At 38.3% G+C, this 23064-nt stretch overlaps 1 protein-coding gene across 2 annotated transcripts in view; it reads left to right on the top strand.

Moving 5' to 3' along the window:
• L3MBTL4 (L3MBTL histone methyl-lysine binding protein 4) overlaps positions 1–23064 on the top strand; it is a 417980-nt gene that overhangs the window by 157592 nt on the left and 237324 nt on the right. For both annotated transcript variants that reach the window (XM_023228495.2, XM_026456030.1), the window contains exons 11-12: positions 10410–10495; positions 12934–13044. In XM_023228495.2, coding sequence (XP_023084263.1) covers positions 10410–10495; positions 12934–13044 — 197 coding nt within the window. The remainder of the gene's footprint in view (positions 1–10409; positions 10496–12933; positions 13045–23064) is intronic.

Here is a 23064-nt window from a genome sequence, read left to right as displayed (position 1 = left end):
TGTTTTAGACATGAAGTCGTTGCCCATGCCTATGTACTGAGTGGTATTACCTAGGTTTTCTTCTAGGGTTTTTATGGTTTTAGGTCTAACATTTAAGTATCTAATCCATCTTGAATTAATTTTCGTATAAGGAGTAAGGAAAGGATCCAGTTTCAGCTTTCTACTTATGGCTAGCCAATTTTCCCAGCACCATTTATTAAATAGGGAATCCTTTCCCCATTTCTTGTTTTTGTTAGGTTTGTCAAAGGTCAGGTGGCTGTATATGTGTGGTATTATTTCTGAGGGCTCTGTTCTGTTCCATTGGTCTATATCTCTGTTTTGGTACCAGTACCATGCTGTTTTGGTTACTGTAGCCTTGTAGTGTAGTTTGAAGTCAGGTAGCGTGAGGCCTCCAGCTTTGTTCTTTTGGCTTAGGATTGCCTTGGCAATGCGGGGTCTTTTTCAGTTCCATATGAACTTTAAAGAAGTTTTTTCCAATTCTGTGAAGGAAGTCATTGGTAGCTTAATGGGGATGGCACTGAATCTATAAATTACCTTGGGCAGTATGGCAGTTTTCACGATATTGATTCTTCCTATCCATGAGCGTGGTATGTTCTTCCATTTGTTTGTGTCCTCTTTTATTTCACTGAGCAGTGGTTTGTAGTTCTCCTTGAAGAGGTCCTTTACATCCCTTGTAAATTGAATTCCTAGGTATTTTATTCTCTTTGAAACTATTGTGAATGGGAGTTCATTCATGATTTGACTCTCTGTTTGTCTGTTACTGGTGTATAAGAATGCTTGTCATTTTTGCAGATTGATTTTGTATCCTGAGACTTTGCTGAAGTTGCTTATCAGCTTCAGGAGATTTTGGGCTGAGACAATGGGGTTTTCTAAATATACAACCATGTCATCTGCAAACAGGGACAATTTGACTTCTTCTTTTCCTAACTGAATACCCTTTATTTCTTTCTCTTGCCTGATTGCCCTAGCCAGAACTTCCACCACTATGTTGAATAGGAGTGGTGAGAGAGGGCATCTCTGTGTTGTGCCAGTTTTCAAAGAGAATGCTTCCAGTTTTTGCCCATTCAGTATGATATTGGCTGTGGGTTTATCATAAATAGCTCTTATTATTTTGAGATACGTTCCATCAATACCGAATTTATTGAGAGTTTTTAGCATGAGGGGCTGTTGAATTTTGCCAAAGGCCTTCTCTGCATCTATTGAGATAATCATGTGGTTTTTGTCTTTGGTTCTGTTTATATGCTGGATTTTGTTTGTTGATATGCGTATGTTGGACCAGCCTTGCATCCCAGGGATGAAGCCCACTGATCATGGTGAATAAGCTTTTTGATGTGCTGCTGGATTCGGTTTGCCAGTATTTTATTGAGGATTTTTGCATCAATATTCATCAGGGATATTGGTCTAAAATTCTCTTTTTTGTTGTATCTCTGCCAGACTTTGGTATCAGGATGATGTTGGCCTCGTAAAATGAGTTAGGGAGGATTCCCTCTTTTTCTATTGATTGGAATAGTGTCAGAAGGAATGGTACCAACTCCTACTTGTACCTCTGGTAGAATTCGGCTGTGAATCTGTCTGGTCCTGGACTGTTTTTGCTTTTTAGGCTATTAATTATTGCCTCAATTTCAGAGCCTGCTATTGGTCTATTCAGGGATTCAACTTCTTCCTGGTTTAGTCTTGGGAGAGTGTAAGTGTCCAGGAAATTATCCATTTCTTCTAGGTTTTCTAGTTTATTTCCATAGAGATGTTTATAGTATTGTCTCATGGTAGTTTGTATTTCTGTGGGATCGGTGGTGATATCCCCTTTATCATTTTTTATTGTGTCTATTTGATTCTTCTCTCTTTTCTTCTTTTTTAGTCTTGCTAGCAGTCTATCAATTTTGTTGATCTTTTAAAAAAAACCAGCTCCTGGATTCATTAATTTTTTGGAGGGTTTTTTGTGTCTCTATCTCCTTCAGTTCTGCTCTGATCTTAGTTATTTCTTGCCTTCTGCTAGCTTTTGAATGTGTTTGCTCTTGCTTCTCTAGTTCTTTTAATTGTGATGTTAGGGTGTCAACTTTAGATCTTTCCTGCTTTGTACTGTGGGCATTCAGTGCTATAAATTTCCCTCTACACACTGCTTTAAATGTGTCCCAGAGATTCTGGTATGTTGTATCTTTGTTCTCATTGGTTTCAAAAAACATCTTTATTTCTGTCTTCATTTCGTTATGTACCCAGTAGTCATTCAGGAGCAGGTTATTCAGTTTCCATGTAGTAGAGCAGTTTTGATTGAGTTTCTTAGTCCTGAGTTCTAGTTTGATTGCACTGTGGTCTGAGAGACAGTTTGTTATAATTTCTGTTCTTTTACATTTGCTGAGAAGTGCTTTATTTCCAACTATATGGTCAATTTTGAAATAAGTGCCAAGTGGTGCTGAGAAGAATGTATATTCTGTTGATTTGGGTGGAGAGTTCTGTAGATGTCTATTAGGTCTGCTTGGTGCAGAGTTGAGTTCAATTCTTGGATATCCTTGTTAACTTTCTGTCTCGTGTTGACAGTGGGGTGTTAAAGTCTCCCATTATTATTGTATGGGAGTCTAAGTCTCTTTGTAAGTCTCTAAGGACATGCTTTATGAATCTGGGTGCTCCTGTATTGGGTGCATATATATTTAGGATAGTTAGCTCCTCCTGATGAATTGATCCCTTTACCATTATATAATGGCCTTCTTTGTCTCTTTTGATCTTTGATGGTTTAAAGTCTGTTTTATCAGAGACTAGGATTGCAACCCCTGCTTTTTTGTGTTTTCCATTTGCTTGGTAGATCTTCCTCCATCCCTTTATTTTGAGCCTATGTGTGTCTCTGTATGTGAGATGGGTCTCCTGAATACAGCAAACTGAAGGGTCTTTACTCTTTATCCAATTTGCCAGTCTGTGTCTTTTAATTGGACCATTTAGTCCATTTACATTTAAGGTTAATATTGTTATGTGTGAACTTGATCCTGTCATTATGATATTAGCTGGCTATTTTGCTCATTAGTTGATGCAGTTTCTTCCTAGCACCAATGAACTTTACATTTTGACATGCTTTTGCAATGGCTGCTACCTGTTGTTCCTTTCCATATTTAGTGCTTCCTTCAGGATCTCTTGTAGGGTATTTCTGCATTTTTAAACTGGAAATTGAGCATTCAAACCTGTTGGCTGAATGAACATTTATTTTTACAGAATAAAGCTATAATAATTGGTATTTTGGGAGGTCATGAAATGTACTTTGTAGAAATAACACTGTTGGTTTCTTTAGATTCTCTAGAATCACCAGTTAGCTGGACCTGCTGAGTAGATATTCTAGATGTTTCATGAACACATAGAAATGTTTAGCTTAGCAAATTGATGTTTTGATACTCAGTGACCACTTTACCTCATAATTTCCTTGCAAAGCTTAAATTACAATAGAAGAATTTACAGTCCAAAGAAATCCTTCCTTTAGTTGCAACCTTAACCATTAACTTTTTTTAGCCAAACAAAAGATGACTGTATTTTAAATGGTACTGTGCTAGTTCCTATGGATAGATTCTGTTGGCGTAAGAAAGGTAAGAGTTAAGAATATAATATAAATTATTAATTAATGAGCTGGGCAGATATGAATTGAGTGCCTACCAAATGTGAGGCAAGCTAGGAGCAGAGGATGTCACAAAGAACAATAAGGATATAACATGTGAGGTTTGCTAGGTCTGTGATAGAATATCACTCAGTGGAAGATGATATGGTTAGTGAAACTAAGAGAAAAACAACCCTAGCTTTTTATTTTAAAATGTTAAGTATTGAGAGACAGAGAGAAATAGAACTCATTACTCTGTCTCAAATGCCTGCCAAAACATTGGGTTAGATTACATCCCACACAAGCCATGGTATTGAAGACAGTTCTGCTGGGCGCTCAGCCAGTGCAACACAGATAGGTTGTATTCTGGTGATCTCACTAGACACAAAAGAGAGTATATTTCTTTACATAGTGTATTCTGTATATAGTACAGCTCAGCCATACTTTGAGCAAAACAATCAATTATAAAATGAGCTCTTTGACAAGCTCCTGAGGTGCTGATATTCCATACTGTAGATCAAAGAGTTCTCCCTATGCTTTAGAAACGAATTAATGATCAAGTAAAAATTATGACATCCTGTTGTAAATGTTAGAGAGTGTAACTTATGTTCTTTTGCCAGGAAGATATTTTAACTTTAATTGTTAGGAGCTGAATATGAATCGAAAACTTCTAGTATCTAAGGTGCCATAAATGTGAGGTCACTTTCAGCATGTGTTTTGAAGCAATAAAGGGTGAACCTGAATTAGGCTTGGCCACGATTGAAGCATCTGATTTTCTTCAAATCTTGTATTTCTGAGTCATGTACTGAACAGCATGCCACTGTCTCAGACAAGACAGTTAGTGACCACTTGGTCCAGTGATTGTTTCCATAAAGAGCCCTTCTGTTCATGCAGAACCTACCAGTGGAATGGCAGCTTTCAGGTAGTGGTAACTTCCCTCAATCTCTGTCACTGGGAGGCCTGGGTATTTGGATGATTCACTGCCCTGCCTTGTGAGAGATACCTGAAACAAATGAATAAGTGGCCTCTGTGGGGCTTTCTTAGATGACTCAGGTTCTTAAAATGATAGTGAAAGCCAGCCAGGGCTGCACTGGTACTAGTCACATAATCCTTCTTCTTCTATTGATGTTTTCTCTTAGACTTCAGGCCCAGAGGCATAGAGCACTCAGTAAACCTCAAAGTAGCTCTTTAGAAGTTTTGATTTCTACAAATTGCAAGTCAGGAGGCACAGGCTCTAGCTTTGACTTCAGTGTTAGTTGTCTTGCCTTGTATTAGTCACTTAAAATGCCAGGTCTCACTTTCCTCATCAGTAGAATTGAGTTTGATGATGTGTCTGTCCAGCATGTGTGTTCATGCTGAACATTCTGTCTATTGTGATAGACCCTTGGCAGATCCCTTTTATTGCTGGTTATTAAATAGGACTATTGGCCATTACGTAAAACCTGCTTGTCATACAGCAATGATTTTGTTTCCTGAATTGGCCACCAGTATAATTGTGGTTGTTCTGCTTCTCTAGGTCCTAAGGGACAGGTCACCCAGACTAGGATGTCAGGAACATAAGGTCTTGTGCTACTGTTTCATGAACTCAATTCTTTAGAAAGAATGTTCCAGTGGAAAAAATAGGTTGCTGCTTAGGCTGTTGTTCCTAGAGGAAAAATAATTGAGGGTGCCTTTTAAAAAAATTCTGAAACCAGTATTACACCTCCTTATGTGGCCTTCTCATATGGAACAAAAAACTGAGGAGTATTACATTTGCATTGTATAGATGCCACAGATCAGATGGCTGTTTCTTGGCATCATCCAGTTTACAGTGCTGGTGGAACATTAGCCAGAATTGATACACCAGCACCATTTTGTTTGAATGGTACCTCTGATGCCACCAGTACCAGCAGGTGAAAAACTTTGTATCAGTTTTGCTCAGAATTTTGAGGCTAGACTGATATCATTTTGGCTTATATCTCTGTCATTCTTGGCCACCACAATGGAAAATGCAAATGTTTCAGGAAATGTATTTTATTCATTCAACAAATATTTACCAAATACTTACTGAATACCAGCTGTATGTTGTGAGGAAATAGCAGTGAAGTGAACATGTTCGTATCATAAGGTAGCCTATGTTCTAATGGAGCAAGAGAATCAAGAAATATTCAAAACACATGCTGTGTTAGGTACCAAGAAGGGCTGTGGAGAAGAATAAGGTAAGTAATGGCGTTAGGAAGGGCACGTACGTTTGGGAGGGGCGTTCCCTATTATTTAAAGGGTTCAGGGTGGGACTCAATGAGAAGGTGACAGTTGAGTGTCATTTGAGATAAGGTGGCAAGTCTGGAGGATATCTACAGATAACTCTCCAGGTAAAGGAACAACAAGTGCAAGAACTTGAAGAGGGAGAATGTCTGCAGTGTTCTAGTTATAGCAGGAGTGTAGTGAACAGGAGATGAGGTCAGAGCAGTAGTGGGGCCAAGTTCTGTAGGGCCCTGTAGGTCATGGTAAGCACTTGCTTTTCCCCTAAGTAATCAAGGAAACCATTGGAATGAAATGGTATAGAAAATTCTAACTTATATTTACCTTAGTTTAACCCTTAAGTGTTTCCTTTTTTGCTTCCATATTTGCATCCTCCAGAAGGACTTTTTCTTGACCCTGAATGCGTTCCACTGCAGGTTCTGGAAATAATCTCCCTAGATCCCAGCTTCTTCTTTTTCTTTTTCTTTTTTAAATCTTATTTTAAAATAGAGGCGAGGTCTCATTATGTTCCTAGACTGGCATTGAACTCAGTGGCTCAAGTGATCCTCCCACTGCAGGTTCCTGAGTAGCTGGGACTACAGGTGTGTGCCACCATGCCCAGCTGATCCCAGTTTTTTTACACAATGCCTCCTCTTTTGTCCCTCTTGAGGCCACCACTTCCCTGCAGTCTGTAAAGGAGATGGCTTATTCTGCCATATCCCAAGTCGTTCTCCTCTTCTTCTGAAACAGTTCTCAGATGTTTGGAAAAACCCCTTCTTCCTGAGGGCTCAGGCTGTTCAACTTCACCACATCTCACCCCTAATTTTGCCACCATCTAGATGATTTTTAATTATACATTAACTGAAGATATTTGTCACCCAGATCTACCGTTTTACCTGAAGAATTGCTGGTACCATGAGGAAATCCAGGGCTGTGTAGCCGACGCCATAGCTCAGTAGTTCCTTGATCTTAATTTCTGTGACACTTTTTCCATGCTTTGGTTCAGCCAAAGCATGCAAGTTTTTAACTCAAAATGGCATGGATTGAGGTGGGACATGAATAAATAATTTAAACAGTATAGCCCAGTATCCCATCCAGCTGTCTGTAGTCCCGCCCTCTCGCTGTCGCAGTTCTACGCCTTGGCCTCCAGGGGGAGCTCAGCCTCTCAGTCCTGAGGCCTGAAAAGTGCTGCCTTGGATCATAGATGCTCTGCGTTTTCAATCTTAGCGGGACGAAGTGATAAGTACGAGGTCGATGGAGTCACGTATCATCGTTGAGATCCCATTTCTTCCACTTTCTAATGTATAGCACTTGTCAGGCTGCTCAAGGTTCAAGTTCTCACCTAAAAAATGTAGATAAAAAGTGTACCTCACAGGGACTAGATGAGGAATAACTGACTGAATTAAGTGAATACAGTGCTTACCAGTAAAAGGAAGCCAGTCAGAGGTGGGTTTTCATTGAGAGGGGTGAAGAGGTTAAAGGCTATTCTTGTTCCATGGGGCGGTCTCCTGTATTTCATTCTTGTCTCAAGTAGGAGTTTAAATCTTTGAAAAGCTTCTTCCATGGTATTGCTGCACAGCTGTGTGCATGGACCTGGCCCCTCCCACTCCCCCTCCAGCCCTACTTCTTGCTTCCCAAGGTCTAGCAGGCCTCAGGGCTGGGGTCGGAAGGAAGAAAGTGGGAGTAGGTGGCTTTTGCAAGTCTCCCTGGGCCACGTGACATTCTTCTCTCCTTGGGTTCATTGAGCAGGGAATATACAGGTACAATGTTTTCCCTTTTTTGCATGTACATAGCTCATTTCTGAGAACGGCATAGATGCAATTGTTGTTTAAGAGCCATTTAAAACGGTCACAGCCCTTAATTTTCACTTGTTTATCACAAAAAGGGGAAGAAAGATAATGCCTCTGACAGTAGCACGCCGAGTTTCTTCACCAGGCTGGGGCAGGACGAGGTGCTGTCTCTCTCACTTACCTCCCGTTCAGGTTTTAGTCCCCTACGCTCAGGTTTCCTTTGGCTCCATCCAACATATGTTCGCGTCAGGTGCCTGGGTGAGGAAGCCCAGCATGGAAGGGGCCGGGTGTGGGCATGGTTCAAAATTTACACAAAAATGTGGAAATTCAAAATGTAATAAATGGATTTGGATGATTTTTTAAAATATCAGCTATAAAAGTAAATGCAGAGTTGGGTGTGGTGTCACGTGCCTGTAGTCCCAGCTACTCAGAAGGCTGAGGTGGGAGAACCACATGAGCCCAGGAGTTTGAGGCTGCAGTTCTCCGTGACTGTGTCTGAACAGCCACTGCATTCCATTCCGGGCAGCCTGGAGAAACCTCATCTCTTGAAGAAGAAAAAGTAAATGCAACTGCAGCAATACTTACTGAAACATAAGATATATAGTATAGCTCGTGAAGGAAAGGACAGAAAGCAAAGGAAACCTAGGAGAGCTTAAAAATATTCAGCTTAAAACGTGTTTACAGAAATTAGATTTAAAAAACTAGTGATGAAAACAAATGTAAATTAATTTAAAAATCCATTTAGAAAGTGTTTAAAATAGATATATCTGGAACAAAATAATATAAAAGTAAAAACGATGGGTAAAATATTGTCCGCAAACACAAGTAGAAAATAATAGGATGGCAGTATAATTTTTAGTGAAAATAATTTGAGACAAAATACAGAAATGTATCCAAAAGGGAAAGGGAAATTTTCTCTATATTAAGAATAAATAGAAAGTACAACTCATGCCAAACATTTTCTGTACAGAATGATGTAACATCAAAATACGAAGCAAAAGTGCTCCATGATCTAGCAGTTTTACTCCTGGATGAATTCCAACATAAATGTATACTTCTTATCACTAAAAATAATGTACTAGAATGTTCATAGCAACATTTTTAATAATAGCTCCCAATGGAAACCACCCAAATGATCACAATCTGTAGAATAGATAGATAAATTGTAAAATAATAACATAATGGAATGTTATTCAACAATGAAAATGAATGTTCTGAAGGCAATCATCTACCCGACCCTCACATTCAGAATGCTGAGCAAAATATGTTCACCACCAGGAGCACGTGCTGTGTGATTCCATTGATGTAAAGGGAAAGACAGAAGAAAACAGATTTCTGTGGTTGGAAGCGAGGGCAGGGATTTCTCTCTGAGGAGGGCGGTGTGGTGCCTAAAAGGGAGGATGATAGGGAAGGGATCCTGGGGCTCTGGAAATGTCCTGGCTTAGATCTGTGTCTGGTTAGGCGTGTATGTTAGTTTTTAAAAAAATGTTCAGTCTATCCACTTGATTCGTGTACTCCTCTTTAAATATATTTTTAGTAAAAAGCATAAAAATGAAGGAAAAATGATCAGAAATATGGGAGAATTTATAGAAAAAATAGTTATTTTGGAGACTTTAGCATATTGCTTCAGACTTTCTGCTTAAAGAACAGATTTTTGAATAATATAGCTAGATTGTATTACTGCAAATGGTACCATACTTTAAAATATATATATACTCTGTTTAAAAAAATTGTTGACTCTATTTTACACTAAAAAGAAATCCTCAAACCTCAAAAGCAGGAATTCTATATATCACGTGGCAGTCTGAAACTACAATATGGTAAACTAGATATTAGTATTACTGTTTTAAACAAATATGAAAATTACTTGGAATATCTCAAATATATATTTAAGGATTAAATCAAGGCAACACAGATTGCAATTATAATTGGTTTTTAGAAAATAAAAAGTGAGAAGAATACATATATTTTTAAAATGTGTCCAGCTGTCTAAACCTGAATTTAGTGGCAATAGTGGCAGATTCATTGTCTCTTATTTTTTTAAATGAAATAAATTATGTTTATAACTCAATTTGACAAAACAAATATAAAATAAACAAAAGAGAAGTAGGACGGAGGTAGTAATAAGAGTTAAAAGCAGTAAACAATGTAATTAGAAAAGAAAAAAGAAGGAAAAAAGAGCTGATGATTAAATCTATACTTATTGCTTGGAAAGATAAATAAAACTATACAGTATAGAACTCTAGCAAATTTAATTAGGAATGAAAGAACACAAACATAAAGAGAAACAAGAAGGAATTTTGAAATAAACAGAGTTCTTTATATCATGTTCAATATATATTTTTAATTGCAATTGTAGGAAATTGTAATTACAAAGATTTAATAATGACTCTAAAACTTTAATAGACATAGAATGATCAGAGAAATTTGAAAGATTTTCAGTCTTCTTTTTCCAATTCATGGTTTGAGGTCAGATGGTTGCTTGTAAGTTTTTTCAAACTTCTAAGGAGGCTTTTGTTGGAGCTTGGGAGTCAGAAACCTGGGTGTCACCTGGCTCTGCCAAGTACTCACATGGCCTTTGACCTTGGCCAACCCACTTAACCTTGTTGAGTGAATGAAAGTACCATTGAGGAAGTGCTTGAACGCAGGTATGCCTTAGCCTTCAAGAGGTTATGATTAAGTGAATTAATGTATCTGAAGTTCTTAGCATCAGGCCTGTTAAATGGTGAGCATTCAATTAACATTAGGTGTTATATCATACAATGTTTTGTAGTATATGGGAATCAGAATATCTATGAGTAATCTTTTGGTATTTATATATGTATTTTCAGGTTATCCCAATCCAGAAAAGTTTTCCTGGACAGAATACCTGGAAGCTACTCAAACCAATGCAGTTCCTGCCAAAGTTTTTAAAATGGTAAGTTCTGTATGGGTACAAACTCTCACCTTTAAACAACGTTTGTATTGAGTCATGCCTTCATTTGGCAGTTTAAAATTATTCTAATTTAAAATTATTCTAGTTTTTTTCTTTCTAAATTCAAGTAGTAATTTCATAACCAATATGCTTTTCTTTTAGTTAAAAATACAAAGTAGGTGACTCATTTGCTATTGTTCCTGTATACGGATGTAGATGATGGTTTCCTTCCTTGAAAAGGGGTAAATCAGAGGTACAATTGAAAACACCTCATCAACTGCTGATGCTCCATTCCTTACATTTCTGGTGCTATTAGTCTGCTGAGTGAGAACTCTGAATTTTCACAGTGTCACTCTCTCAGGGGCTGTTTAAATGTCCGTGATGCTATAACAAAATAGTTGAGATGCATAGCCTTTGTGTGGATAATTTTATATATTTTGAGGTAAACCTTTCTTTTAGCATTTGTTAGAATACTAATTTTTAAAGTTCAAATTTGTACTTACATATTTATTCTAGGATTGAACTAAATATAAATTAATTTCTAAAATAAAATACATAGGTAGTACAGTTAAAGATACTTATTTCCTAAACCTAAACCGGTGGTCTTCAAACTCTATTTCCTTTCAGTTCTCTGTGTGTTTCAAGTTCCCCAACTTGTCTTTAATCAGAATTTTATATATTGGGCTTCTACATATGATTTCATTTACTGAAAGTTTTCTAGAGATCAAGAGGGGTTTGAAACAAAATGATATTTCATTTTTTGAAAAAACTGATTATAATTGACTGGATTTTGGGGGAAATGTCCATATAATAAAATCAGGAAAGTAGAAGTGCTGGAGTACTAGGAAGGGTTTTAAGAAGAGCAAAGATTCAGCAAGCAAAAATACTTACTGTGCTTGACTTTTCCAAGAGGAAAATGACAAGAAAATAAAATTCTGAAAAGTAACTAAGAAGGCAACTTTCAGGCTCTGTCCTGGGTTATTGTGGATTCAGCTCAGGGATGTATCTTAGGCATCTACAGTGCTGAACTGTTCTACCTCTGTTGTTCAGGACAGTGACGTTGGGGAGAACAGAAAGAGTCTCGGGGTGAAAGACCTAATTATAGTCAGTATACTCCATTTAGTAGATGTAATAATGCATCTTACAAAGAAAATGTGTTCTACAAAAGCTGAAGAGAAACACACCAGATATTGCAGAAAGATTTGACTGTTTCTTACTGACATATTAGTAGGGTTTTATTTTCCTTTTGCCATTTCTAGACTTGAAAAATTCAAAACACTTTCATTTCCAATAAAACCAGTTGAACACTTTTATATGTAATAGTTTTCAAAGTGAAACTTTTTGCCAGCCTATAGAAACTATCAGAGTTGCTTTTGACTTTGACTTTTGAGAGTTGAATTTCCTTAGTTTCCATGATTTGGTTAAGTCCAGTGTCTTTTTTCTTCCTCTGTGATTGTGACTCCTGGTGTGTCTGTGGTTATAGACTCTTGGTTCCTAGCAATGTAAGACTTGAAGTAAACCATCACACAGATCACCTGTCTCTTGTTACAGATGAAATGACAAAAGTATAGGTTATGACTTTAAAGTATATCATAGTATGATTTCAAAACAGTTTAACAGCTGAAATTACACAGCTTTTATCTAAGTATATTTTAGATTTATAAAGGATCATGTTTATCCTTTCTGAGTATTTATTAAATAATTTTGCCTTCTGTGCCATACACTTTGAAACTGGGCAATGAGAATAGTTAATAGTTTCTGAAATTATATGGTCAATATCAGAAAGAAGGAAAAAATCTAAACCAATATAGAAACTGTAATAAGATGCTTTTTGAACTGTAGTGTAATCATTAACAAATTTATGATATAATCTGTCTTTGTCTTTTTAGCTATCTTTAAAATAGCCAAAAATTTATTTTTTCTCTCACAGGTTTTTGTGAATCAGATGAAATAATATGCATACAGTCCTATGTGCACTTAAAAGTAAATTCTGGCCAGGCACGGTGGCTCACGCCTGTAATCCCAGCACTTTGGGAGGCCAAGGTGGGCAGATCACCTGAGGTCAGGAGTTCAAGACCAGCCCGGCCAACATGGTGAAATCCTGTCGCTACTAATAATACAAAAATTAGCTGGGTGTGGTGGCGCATGCCTGTAATCCCAGCTACTCGGGAGGCTGAGGCAGGAGAATCGGTCGAACTCAGAAGGTGGAGGTTGCAGTGAGCCGAGATCGCACCACTGCACTCCAGCCTGGATAGCAAGAGTGAAACTCTGTCTCAAAAACAAACAAACAAACAACCAACAACAACGACAAAATAAAACCTAAATTCCAGTTGTATTAAAGATCAGCTTACTAAAACTGAAACAATAGTATTTTAGAAAAAGTTAGTAGGAGATCTGAATTACTGAATTTTGCATTGTTTTTGTACTTGTAACATTTACAGAGGTTGCCTCATGGTTTTCTGCCAAATATGAAACTTGAAGTTGTGGATAAACGGAACCCCAGGTTAATTCGTGTTGCTACGATAGTAGATGTTGATGACCAAAGAGTAAAGGTACATATTTTAAATTACTATGTTATTATATCAGTATTTTTCCTACATTAGTATTTTTCCTCTACCCTCCCATTCTGTGAACCTCCCTCATGTTTTAATTCATCTGCACAGTAGTTTTCTGGGGGGAAAAACATTCTGGATTTGACCTTGAAGATTGACCCTGGCCAAGATGGGACTAGAGGATCCCTAAAAAAGGAGAGGGTGTAACTCACACCTTAAACTGGCTACAGAGGCTCTGATTTTTTGGTACGACAGAAGACTTAAAACTCCAGCTGGCTTAATGTCTGTCACAAGTCTTTGGATGGAGAGATTCCCAGCTTATGTGTATGTACAGGGGAAAATCTGTAGATGAGACATGACTGACTTTGAGAGATATTCTAATACATTTCTGTTTGGATTTGGTGTTTTGACTTTTACTGTCAGTTCTTTTTTTAAGCTTCTTTTTATTGGCATTACTCTATTTTTCTTGAAATCATTGTCATTAAACAGCTTACCAAGAACAATTAAATCTTTGTTTCCTGCTTTTCTTTTTTATTTATTTATTTATTTATTTTTTATTTTTTATTTTTTTTTTTATTATACTTTAAGTTCTAGGGTACATGTGCATAACGTGCAGGTTTGTTACATATGTATAACCAAGTCTTTGCTATTGTGAATAGTGCCGCAATAAACATACATGTGCATGTGTCTTTGTAGTAGAATAATTTATAATCCTTTGGGTATATACCCAGTAGTGGGATGGCTGGGTCATATGGTACATCTAGTTCTAGATCCTTGAGGAATTGCCATACTGTTTTCCATAATGGTTGAACTATTTTAGAATCCCACCAACAGTGTAAAAGTGTTCCTGTTTCTCCACATCCTCTCCAACACCTGTTGTTTCCTGATTTTTTAATGATTGCCGTTCTAACTGGTGTGAGATGGTATCTCATTTCTCTGATGGCGAGTGAGTGACAGACTGGATTAAGAATATGTGGCACATATACACCATGGAATACTATGCAGCCATAAAAAAGGATGAGTTTGCGTCCTTTGTAGGGACATGGATGCAGCTGGAAACCATCATTCTTAGCAAACTATCACAAGAAGAGAAAACCAAACACCGCGTGTTTCCTGCTTTTCTTTGTCAAACAAAAAATTAAAAACAGTTTATTCACTGTAACTAAAACGGTTAGATTTCGAATTAAGGATTTGATTAAAATGTTTCTATACTATCCTTTATTTTTCTCAGAGAGCTGAAAGCATCTGTAGAATTTATTAAATTTTCTACAACATACTACACTTCAAAAATTATTTTCCATGCAAGTATATTTTCTTTTCATAATAATAAAGATTGAAGTCAACTAATTTTAATAGCCACTGTCTTAAAAGATTTAGGTTTGATATAATTTAAAAGAAATCTTACTTGCTGTATCCCTAATTTGAAAATAATATTTGATTTAATTTGTAGAGAATAATCAGTACATACATTTTAGTAAAATTTATAGATGAGTGTCTGGCTTGGCAATAGATTATCAAAAGAATTTACACTGGAAATGTCCTTTACTCTTCTGATGAATGAAAACAAAAACTATGTTAAATAATATTCGGGAATAACATAGGTATTTTACCATATACCTTCTTATTAATGTTTTAAGTTTAATTTTAAACATATTCCTTTAATTCTTATTTATTTCTGGCATTTTACTGTTTACTCTTATGGCATTTTCAGTGGAAATGACTTTTGCATATCATAACTGCTTTGTTAATTCAGTGACATTTTATTATTAACTTTCATTTTAAAAGTAGTTCAGGCACAATGGCTCATGCCTGTAATCCCAGCATTTTGGGAGGCCGAGGCGGTTGGATCACCTGAGGTCAGGAGTTCCAGACCAGCCTGGCCAACATGGTGAAACCCCATCTCTACTAAAAATACAGAAATTAGCTGGGTGTGGTGGCACGTGCCTGTAATCCCAGCAGCTTGGGAGGCTGAGGCAGGAGAATTGCTTGAGCCCAGGAGGCAGAGGTTGCAGTAAGCCAAGATCATGCCACTGCCCTCCAGCCTGGGCGACAGACCTGGACTCCATCTCAAAAAAAAAAAAAAAAAAAAAAGTACTGCATTTCTAAGATAAGCTCAATCTTAATAGCACATCAAATCTGACTTAGATTTTTAGTTGACAATTTTCTTACTGTTCGTAAGATATTTACTGTAGCATCGATTGATCATTTGTTGCCAGTTTATGAGCAAGCAATTGAAGTTTTCCTGCTCTCAGCTTTGCCCAGTACATTCCTCTATTCTTCAGTTAATGCGTTGATCATATTGTTCTGTTATTCTCTAACTTTCTTTTTAAAGTCAATATTTTTCAAAGGCAATCTTGATCCCAGCATATAGTAGATGCTTGCTGTATGTGTGAGTGAATTAAGGAGGGTGTGGAGGGGTGAATGGCACTGAATGTACTTTGGCACTCTGTTATCTGAGTATGCACAAATGATTGTGTTGGTCAACAAGCACTCTTCTCTTGTTTTCAATGATTTTCATAACTGCTCTTCTCTTGGACATCTGAAGTAGTAATGTATTAGAAAATGCCCTCAGACAAGACGGCTCTGGGTTCACATTCCAGCACTGACTTATTTGACTGTGTGGTCACTTGGTGAAGTTACTCAACATATTTGAACTTTCCTTACCTGTGAAGTGATGGCGTGAACCATACCTACCTCACAGGCTTGTTGTGAAAATTCAATGAGGTCGTGTATGGAAAATTCCTGAAACTCTACCTGGCTCTTTATATTATAGGTAGTTTAGCAGTAGCTGCTGCTGTAATTAGTTGGTGCAAGTACCCTGTGCTGCCCTCCCTGGGTGTATTTATTTTCTGTATTAATGAAGGGGCCTCATGGAAGCAATTGTCATCAGTAGATGGACAAAGAACAAGCCTACCCTTGTTGGTTCAAAAAGCAGGAAATTTGATTGGAATTATGTGGGGGATGTTAATGGGAGCAGATATTACTGTGCTGCATGCCTGTGTCTGATGGTGAGAGAAGTCCGCCTGTTCTAACATCAACAACTACATTTTCCACAATGCCTGTGGTGGTAATGGCACTTAGTCTTTGTCAGACACCGTTCTGAGGGCTTTACATTCGTTAATTGTATCCTCCTGCATCCATGTGAAATAAGGTACTGTTGTTATACCCATTATGTAGATGAAGAAACTGAAGCCCACAGAGGTTAAATAACTGGTCCAAGGTCACAAGATAGTACATATGGGAACAGGGCTTTAAACCCCAGCTTTCAAACAGATGTTTTCAACTCTAGAGCTTATAGCATTCCTACTCTTCCTACTCTTGTGTTCTAATTTTTATCGTAAATAACTCACTTCCTAGTGGGAGAGCGGATGTGTAGGATGAGGAGTTGTGACTGCCCACAACCCCACTCACTTTGTCGCTTGTGTCCAAGTCCACGTTGCCTGTCCTGACTGGAGGGTCCTGTGTGGTACTGGCAGTTCTTGGCAGAGCACGACAGATCCACTAAAGATGACTTCATTTCCTTCTGCCACTCCCCACATATGTGGTTGGCCTTATGTATTTTATTAGTTCTATTTTTATTATACCTTTTTTGAGATACAATTCACATACCTTAAAATTCAATGGTCTTGAGTATATTCACAAAGTTGTGCAACCATCACCACTAAGTTTAAATATTTTCATCACCCCAGAAAGCAACCTTGTACCCATTAGCAGCCACTCCTCATTCTACCCTCCTTCTACCCAACCAAACCCCTGGTAGTCACCAATCTATTTCCCATAACGTCTGTGGATTTGTCTAGTCTGGGCAATGAATATAAACAGAATACTATAATATGTGATCTTTTGATTGGCTTCTTTCACCTGGTACAATGTTCAAGGTTCATGCATATGGCAGTAAGTATCAGTACTTCATTCCTTTTATTTCTGAATAATATCCATTGTATGGATATACCACATTTTGTTTGTCTCCTTGTCAGTTGATGGACATTTGGGTTGTTTATTTTGGGCTATTTTGATTACTGCTGGGATAAACATTTACATATGTTTTTGTGTGAACATATATTTTCATGTCTTTTGGATATATACCTAGGAGTGGAATTGCTGGGTCATATGGTAACTCTATATTTAAGATTTTGAGGAAAAGCCAAAATGTTTTCTGAAGTGGCTGCACTGTTTTACTTTCCCATTAGCATTATATGAGGACTCCAGTTTCTCCACATCTTCACCACCACTTGTTACTGTCTGATTTTTAATTTGGTTTGGTTTTTTGTTTGTTTGTTTGTTTTTGCTAGTTTAGTGGGCCTTATGGGCTTCGGGTCTAAAGAACTCAGGATTATTATTATTTATATGTACTCGCTAATAGTATCCTGGCTAAGAGAATTGGGATGAAATAACTTGCCTAGTGTTTGTAATAGTAGAAGTGGTAACAGTAGTGGATGTAGTGGTGCAAGTATCAGAAGTAATAGAAGTAGTAATAGTAGAGTGGGCCCTTAGCAAGTACGTTATATATCATATTTTTGGCTTTGCATCAACTCTTTTAAGTAGATGTTATTTTTGCTGTGTAGTTGACATGGAGAACTTAAGCAATCTGATGAAGACTTCAAGGATATCCATGTTTCTAATCCAAAACCAGTATTCTGTACATTTTAGCAATTGCCCTGTAGCTGCAATAAGCCATTGGAATTAGAGACCGTACCTGGTCAGTGCTGGGGGATAGGACCATGAGCAGCCTCATCCAAGATCCTCTACTCGCTCACCCTCATAAATCCACTTAAACTAGTCAGGCCAGATTTTCTGATTTTCATACTGAAAATACTCATTTGGTGATGTGTGGTTCATTGGCAGGTGAGTGGTGAAGTTTTTCTTGCCATGGCAGGGTTTTAAGATGCTAGTTTATTAATTATGATAATTGCTCTCTAATAAATATTTATGATGTACTCGGTGTATCTTGTTCAATTTATAGCCAGCTATTATGTTTAATAGTTATTCTTTTGTTTGATTGTAGAGTGTGTGCTGTTATATCTGAAAGCCCATTACTGTCACCTTGTTAGAAAATGCACATTAAATTACAGTAGATGGATGGATGCTTTTAGGAAGTTTAGCCATTATTTGTGGGAAAAAGTATTCTACAAATAAATGTAAAGGAAGGACTTAAAACAGAGTAATATTTGATAAATATTTGCCCTGTGGGAAGTGCAGCTAAGCTGTGAAATGAATTATAAATGAATTTCAAATTGATGTTTTAAGAAGTTCTACTGAATCATTAATAAATTGAGTCCTTCAACAAGTCTTTTCCTATTTAATGCATTAACTGGACATATTTGTGGCATTTCACAATGAAATTAGAGCATCATGACCAAGAGGAATTGTTATGGCTATCTAATTGTATGACTAGAAACTATTTTGGATTTTACGTCAGACCAATAAGTTCAAAAGCTCTTGTTTGAGAAAAACCTGCAGGAGTATTAATGCAAAGCAAATATCCAGATATGAGTCAGTGATGTTCACTTTACTAAGGGTCACCTGTGCTTCCAGAAAGAAGCCACCTGACCTCTATCTAACTGACATGTATTTTTTTTTTTTCAGACAGGGTCTCGTTCTGTTGCCTAGGCTGAGGTTTGGTGGCACGATCATGGCCTGCCGCAGCCTTGACCTCCATGGGCTCACACAGTTCTTACACCTCAGCCTGCCTAGTAGCTGAGACTACAGTGTGCGCCATCACACCTCGCTAAGTTTTGTAATTTGTTTTTCTTTGCAGAGATGGGGTTTTGCCATGTTGCCCAGGCTGCTCTTGAACTCCTGAGCTCAAGTGATCCACCTGCCTCGGCCTCCCAAAGTTCTGGGGTTATAGGCGTGAGACATCGCACCTGGCCTGGGATGCATTTTTGAAAAGGGCTTTGAAATATGAGGATAGAACAAGATACCAACACTGAAAACAACTGTCCTTTGAGCTAAGCTTATAATTAATGGCCATCACAGTGATTGATAGCTGTCTTCATCTGGGAAGGAGACTGGGACAATTTCAGAAGTGTTATGACCCATCAATGAAAAGATAATTTCTTGAGTAGGTAAAACTATAAATTAGTGTCAGCCATGAATTCCAGAAAAGTTGAAGCAGGGAGAGTGCTCAGCCAGGTGAACGTGCCTCAGTGAATTCCAGGTAAAACGAAGAACAGCAGTGACACCTCTAGAGCTGGCTCGCTCAAACCCCTATGCTGCTGTGCCCTGCTTCCCATTTTCTTACTCTTTTATTCTTCACAGCAACCCAGTAAAGTAGCATATGTGAGGAAATAGGCACAGAAAGCTTGAGGGACTTGGCCAAGGTTGCACAGCTTATAAGTGGTAGAGCCGGGTGGGAACCAGTCAGCCTGGTTCTTCAGCCTGAGCTCTTAAACCAGGTGGCAGTGCCTTTTCTGTAAGGAGCCAGAGAGTAAATATCTCAGGCTTTGTGGGCCATGTGGTCTCTGCGGTAACTGCTCAACTCCACTGTCCATCACAAAAACAGCCAGAGACAATATATAAACAAATAAATGACTCTGAAATTTGCATCCCACATAGTTTTCACATGTCATGAGATAATCTTCTCTTGACTTTTTCCCCAGCCATTTAGAAATGTAAACACCATTTTTCGCTCATGGGACGCACAAAAACAGGTGGTATTAGGGGTCTTTTTGGCCTGTGGGCTGTAATCTGCCAACCCCTGTCTTAAGAGATACTGTATTGGTTAGACTAGTAGATGAATTTATTTAGTTGTTACCTTTAGTATAAGTAGTTTTGTATCCTTGTATTATTTTTTCCAATATTTTATTTTTGGACCAAATCACATCTATATGTAATTTTCAGTCTAGTTTTAGATAAATTTTAGCTATTAAGTAAAAAAAAGGTAGAAGAAATGCAGGCTACCATATAATCAACAGCTTCTAGATTTAAAAGAAGTATATATATTTTTTCTTCTATCAATCAATAACCCTCTATTTATTCGGTTTTCAGTGTGAAAGTAGCCAAACCCCTGAAAGGATGTATAGTCTCTCACTATATTTGTATTCTCCAAGAACTGTAGCAGGGATTTACCTTTCATATTTTTATTAAAGTCAGTGTACCAAGAGCGGAAAGATGCCTGGCAGCACCGCCGAAACACGTGGCCTTGGAGATGAATTGGAGCCTACTCCAGGACTCCTTGGAGAACTTCCCCACCCTATGCCCATCTTACCAGCCTGACCTGTGAGATCTAATGAGATCCTGACATGATTGTTTGGCTAGAGCCATCAGCTTAGTGATGAGCTAGATAGAATAGAAATAGAATGTTTCACAGTTCTCTATGCACAACACTGTGCAGAAACTTCTTAAATAAAAGATGATGATGTAGCACTAGTTGTTCTTAACTCTTCTCTTTTAGGGATATGCATTTCTTTGAGTGTCTGAGGGATGCTACAGGTAGCTCCCATGCAAAATGCACCTATACTTGTACACGAATACAGGATTATATTTGTGTTTCAAGGGTTAATGGACCTTTGAGTAAGGACCTCATTTTAGACTAACAGTTCTTGATAAAGCAGGCTCTTCGTTCTGCGTACCCTTGGTCCTTCATTCAAAACTTTGTATTTGCTCAACCAGTGTAAGTCAGACCTCTGATCTGCTGTGATAATGAAGCCCCCTCATTTCCCAGACCTTCAGTCAGCATGTGCAGTATGTACTCACTCTGTTCCTTCAGAGCAAACAAGAATCTGTGGGATTTGTCTTAGCTCTGGAGGAGACATACACATTCTCTGCCGTTTTCCTGAACAGAAGTGTACTATTTCTGACCAGCTGCGGTTCTGACATTCCAAATGCCCTTACTAATACTGATACTTAGCTAAGTATGCCAAACATCGTCTCTTTTGCTCACATCCTGCTTTGTAGGCACTCTATTTTTAACCGCTGGAAGAATATCTTTCAAAAATAAATAAGTGAATAATGGACTAACTAAGCGAGATGGTGACCACATTCTCCCCCCGACTCCTTCTTCCAAAATCTATGCCATTTCTTGTGATCTAAGAAAGGATGATGGACTCAGGGAAAGGAGAGTTTTCTTTGAGAAGAGGATGAGTAGATTTTTATACAAGATTAATGTATTTCCAGAATGTAGCTGTTCTAGTTTCCTATTAGTACTTTAACAAGTTACTACAAATGTAGTAGGGACAGGTTGACAGGTGCAGCAAACCACCGTGGCACATGTATACCTATGTGACAAACCTGCACATTCTATACATGTATCCCAGAACTTAAAATAAAAAAAATAAAAATAAAAATAAAAACCAGCACAAATAAAGTAAAAAACAAACAAACAAACAAAAAAACAATATGTTACATTTCTCTAGGTCAGAAGTATCACTGGGTTAAAATGAAGGTGTCCGCAAGGCTGGTTCGTTCTGGAAGCTCTGGAGAAGAATCTATTTCCTTGTCTTTTCTACCTTCTAGAGGCCACCTTTACTCCTTGGCTTCTGGTCCCTCTCTCCATCCCTATTCAAAGCCAGCAGCATAGCACCTTCAAACCTCTGCCTCGGACACTCCTATTTTCCTCTTCTAAGCACTGTTGTAATTTCTTTGAGTTCACTGAATAATCCAGGACAATCCCCCATCTCAAGATCCTTGACTTGACCACTCTCACAAAATTCACCTTGCCATATAAAGGGACCTATTCACAGGTTTCAAGGATTAGAATTTCGCCATCTTTGGGAGCCTGTTACTCTGCCTTATGCAATTGTTTTACATAAAAGTAAGATATTCAGGAAAAAGAAGTAGAAGAGATGAGGTCTACTATGTAATCAACAGCTTTCATTGACTGAGCACTGCTAAGGTAGAAGAAAGAGACCATCCCAGGAGCTGTGGACCCTGCAGATGTGATGCATACCTGGAACCTGCCCTCACCATCTACCTGGAGAGAGAGGATAGTGCGACAGTTCAGTGTGATAGTGCAAGGCACAAACCCTCAAGTAGTGTAAAAGCCATTCCAAATGCAGGGAGCATTGTGCTGAGGGGCAGATGGCTTCTCAAGAACGGTTTTTCTCCTCTTAGAAAAAGTGTATAACATGCCTTGTTTTATTTGCATTTCCAAACACCAAATGCTTTTATTTACTATCATGTAGAGACAAAAGAGACTCTGCATTTAATTCGTTTTAATGTAGATGTGTGTATACATGCGTGTATATATGGATGCACATATAGGTTTTTTTTTCTTTAAAGCTATTGAAAACCCCTTGGATAGGTGGTCTATGCAAGATTTTTATTTGGATTGTGACCAGAGGAATCATGAGGAGTTACACAGCTGTTGAAGCCATCAGGGCTCAGCTGTGGGAGAAGGGGCGGTGGCCCCAGCCCAAGCAGTAGCCACAGAGCTTTTTCTTTTCCTCCTGCCACTTGGTAAAGACTCATTCCCAACTTCTCCAGCCCGGGACTCCATCTGGAAAGGCTTGGTACAGGTAGGGCTCTGTAGAGACTTCCCAGTCAAGACCAGCAGAGTGTAGTGTCTGCATCACCTGGGAGCTGGTTAGAAACGTAGAATCTGGGGCAGCACTGCAGACCCCTGGAATCAGAATCTAAATTTTACTGAGATCCCACCTGGTTTGTATGTGCACTGAAGTTTGCAATCCCTGTTGTTAGATAGGAGCAAGGAATACCTGTTTGCTCCTAGGACCGGTTGGCGTGACTGTTCTTTGCCCTGGTTTGTGATACCTTTCTCCACGTGAACCAAGGAGGGTGGTAGGTGTTTGCTGCCCTCCACAGTGAGTTAGGGATGAGTGGCTTCTTTTGGCTCTGAATTCAGCAGACGTCAGGCCCTCCTGACTCAACACTGTTCTGTTGTAAGGTTCTCTGGAAAGCCCTTCCACCTCAACAGTGTCGTAAGTTAAGGAAGTCTAGTCAACTTTATGAGCCAATTACACCCTAATTTTGGAATAAACTTCAGGTAAGCTTGAAATGTACACTCCTTGCTTTGGCCCGGAATGTGAAGCTTTATGTTAGAGAGCTGGGAGTCTGCTCCTT

This window comes from Piliocolobus tephrosceles, chromosome 18 (assembly GCF_002776525.5).
Source record: "Piliocolobus tephrosceles isolate RC106 chromosome 18, ASM277652v3, whole genome shotgun sequence".
In the NCBI taxonomy this organism is placed as follows: domain Eukaryota; kingdom Metazoa; phylum Chordata; class Mammalia; order Primates; family Cercopithecidae; genus Piliocolobus; species Piliocolobus tephrosceles.
Note: the sequence above shows the minus strand (reverse complement) of the source record. Positions and strands in the feature narration are given on the sequence as shown.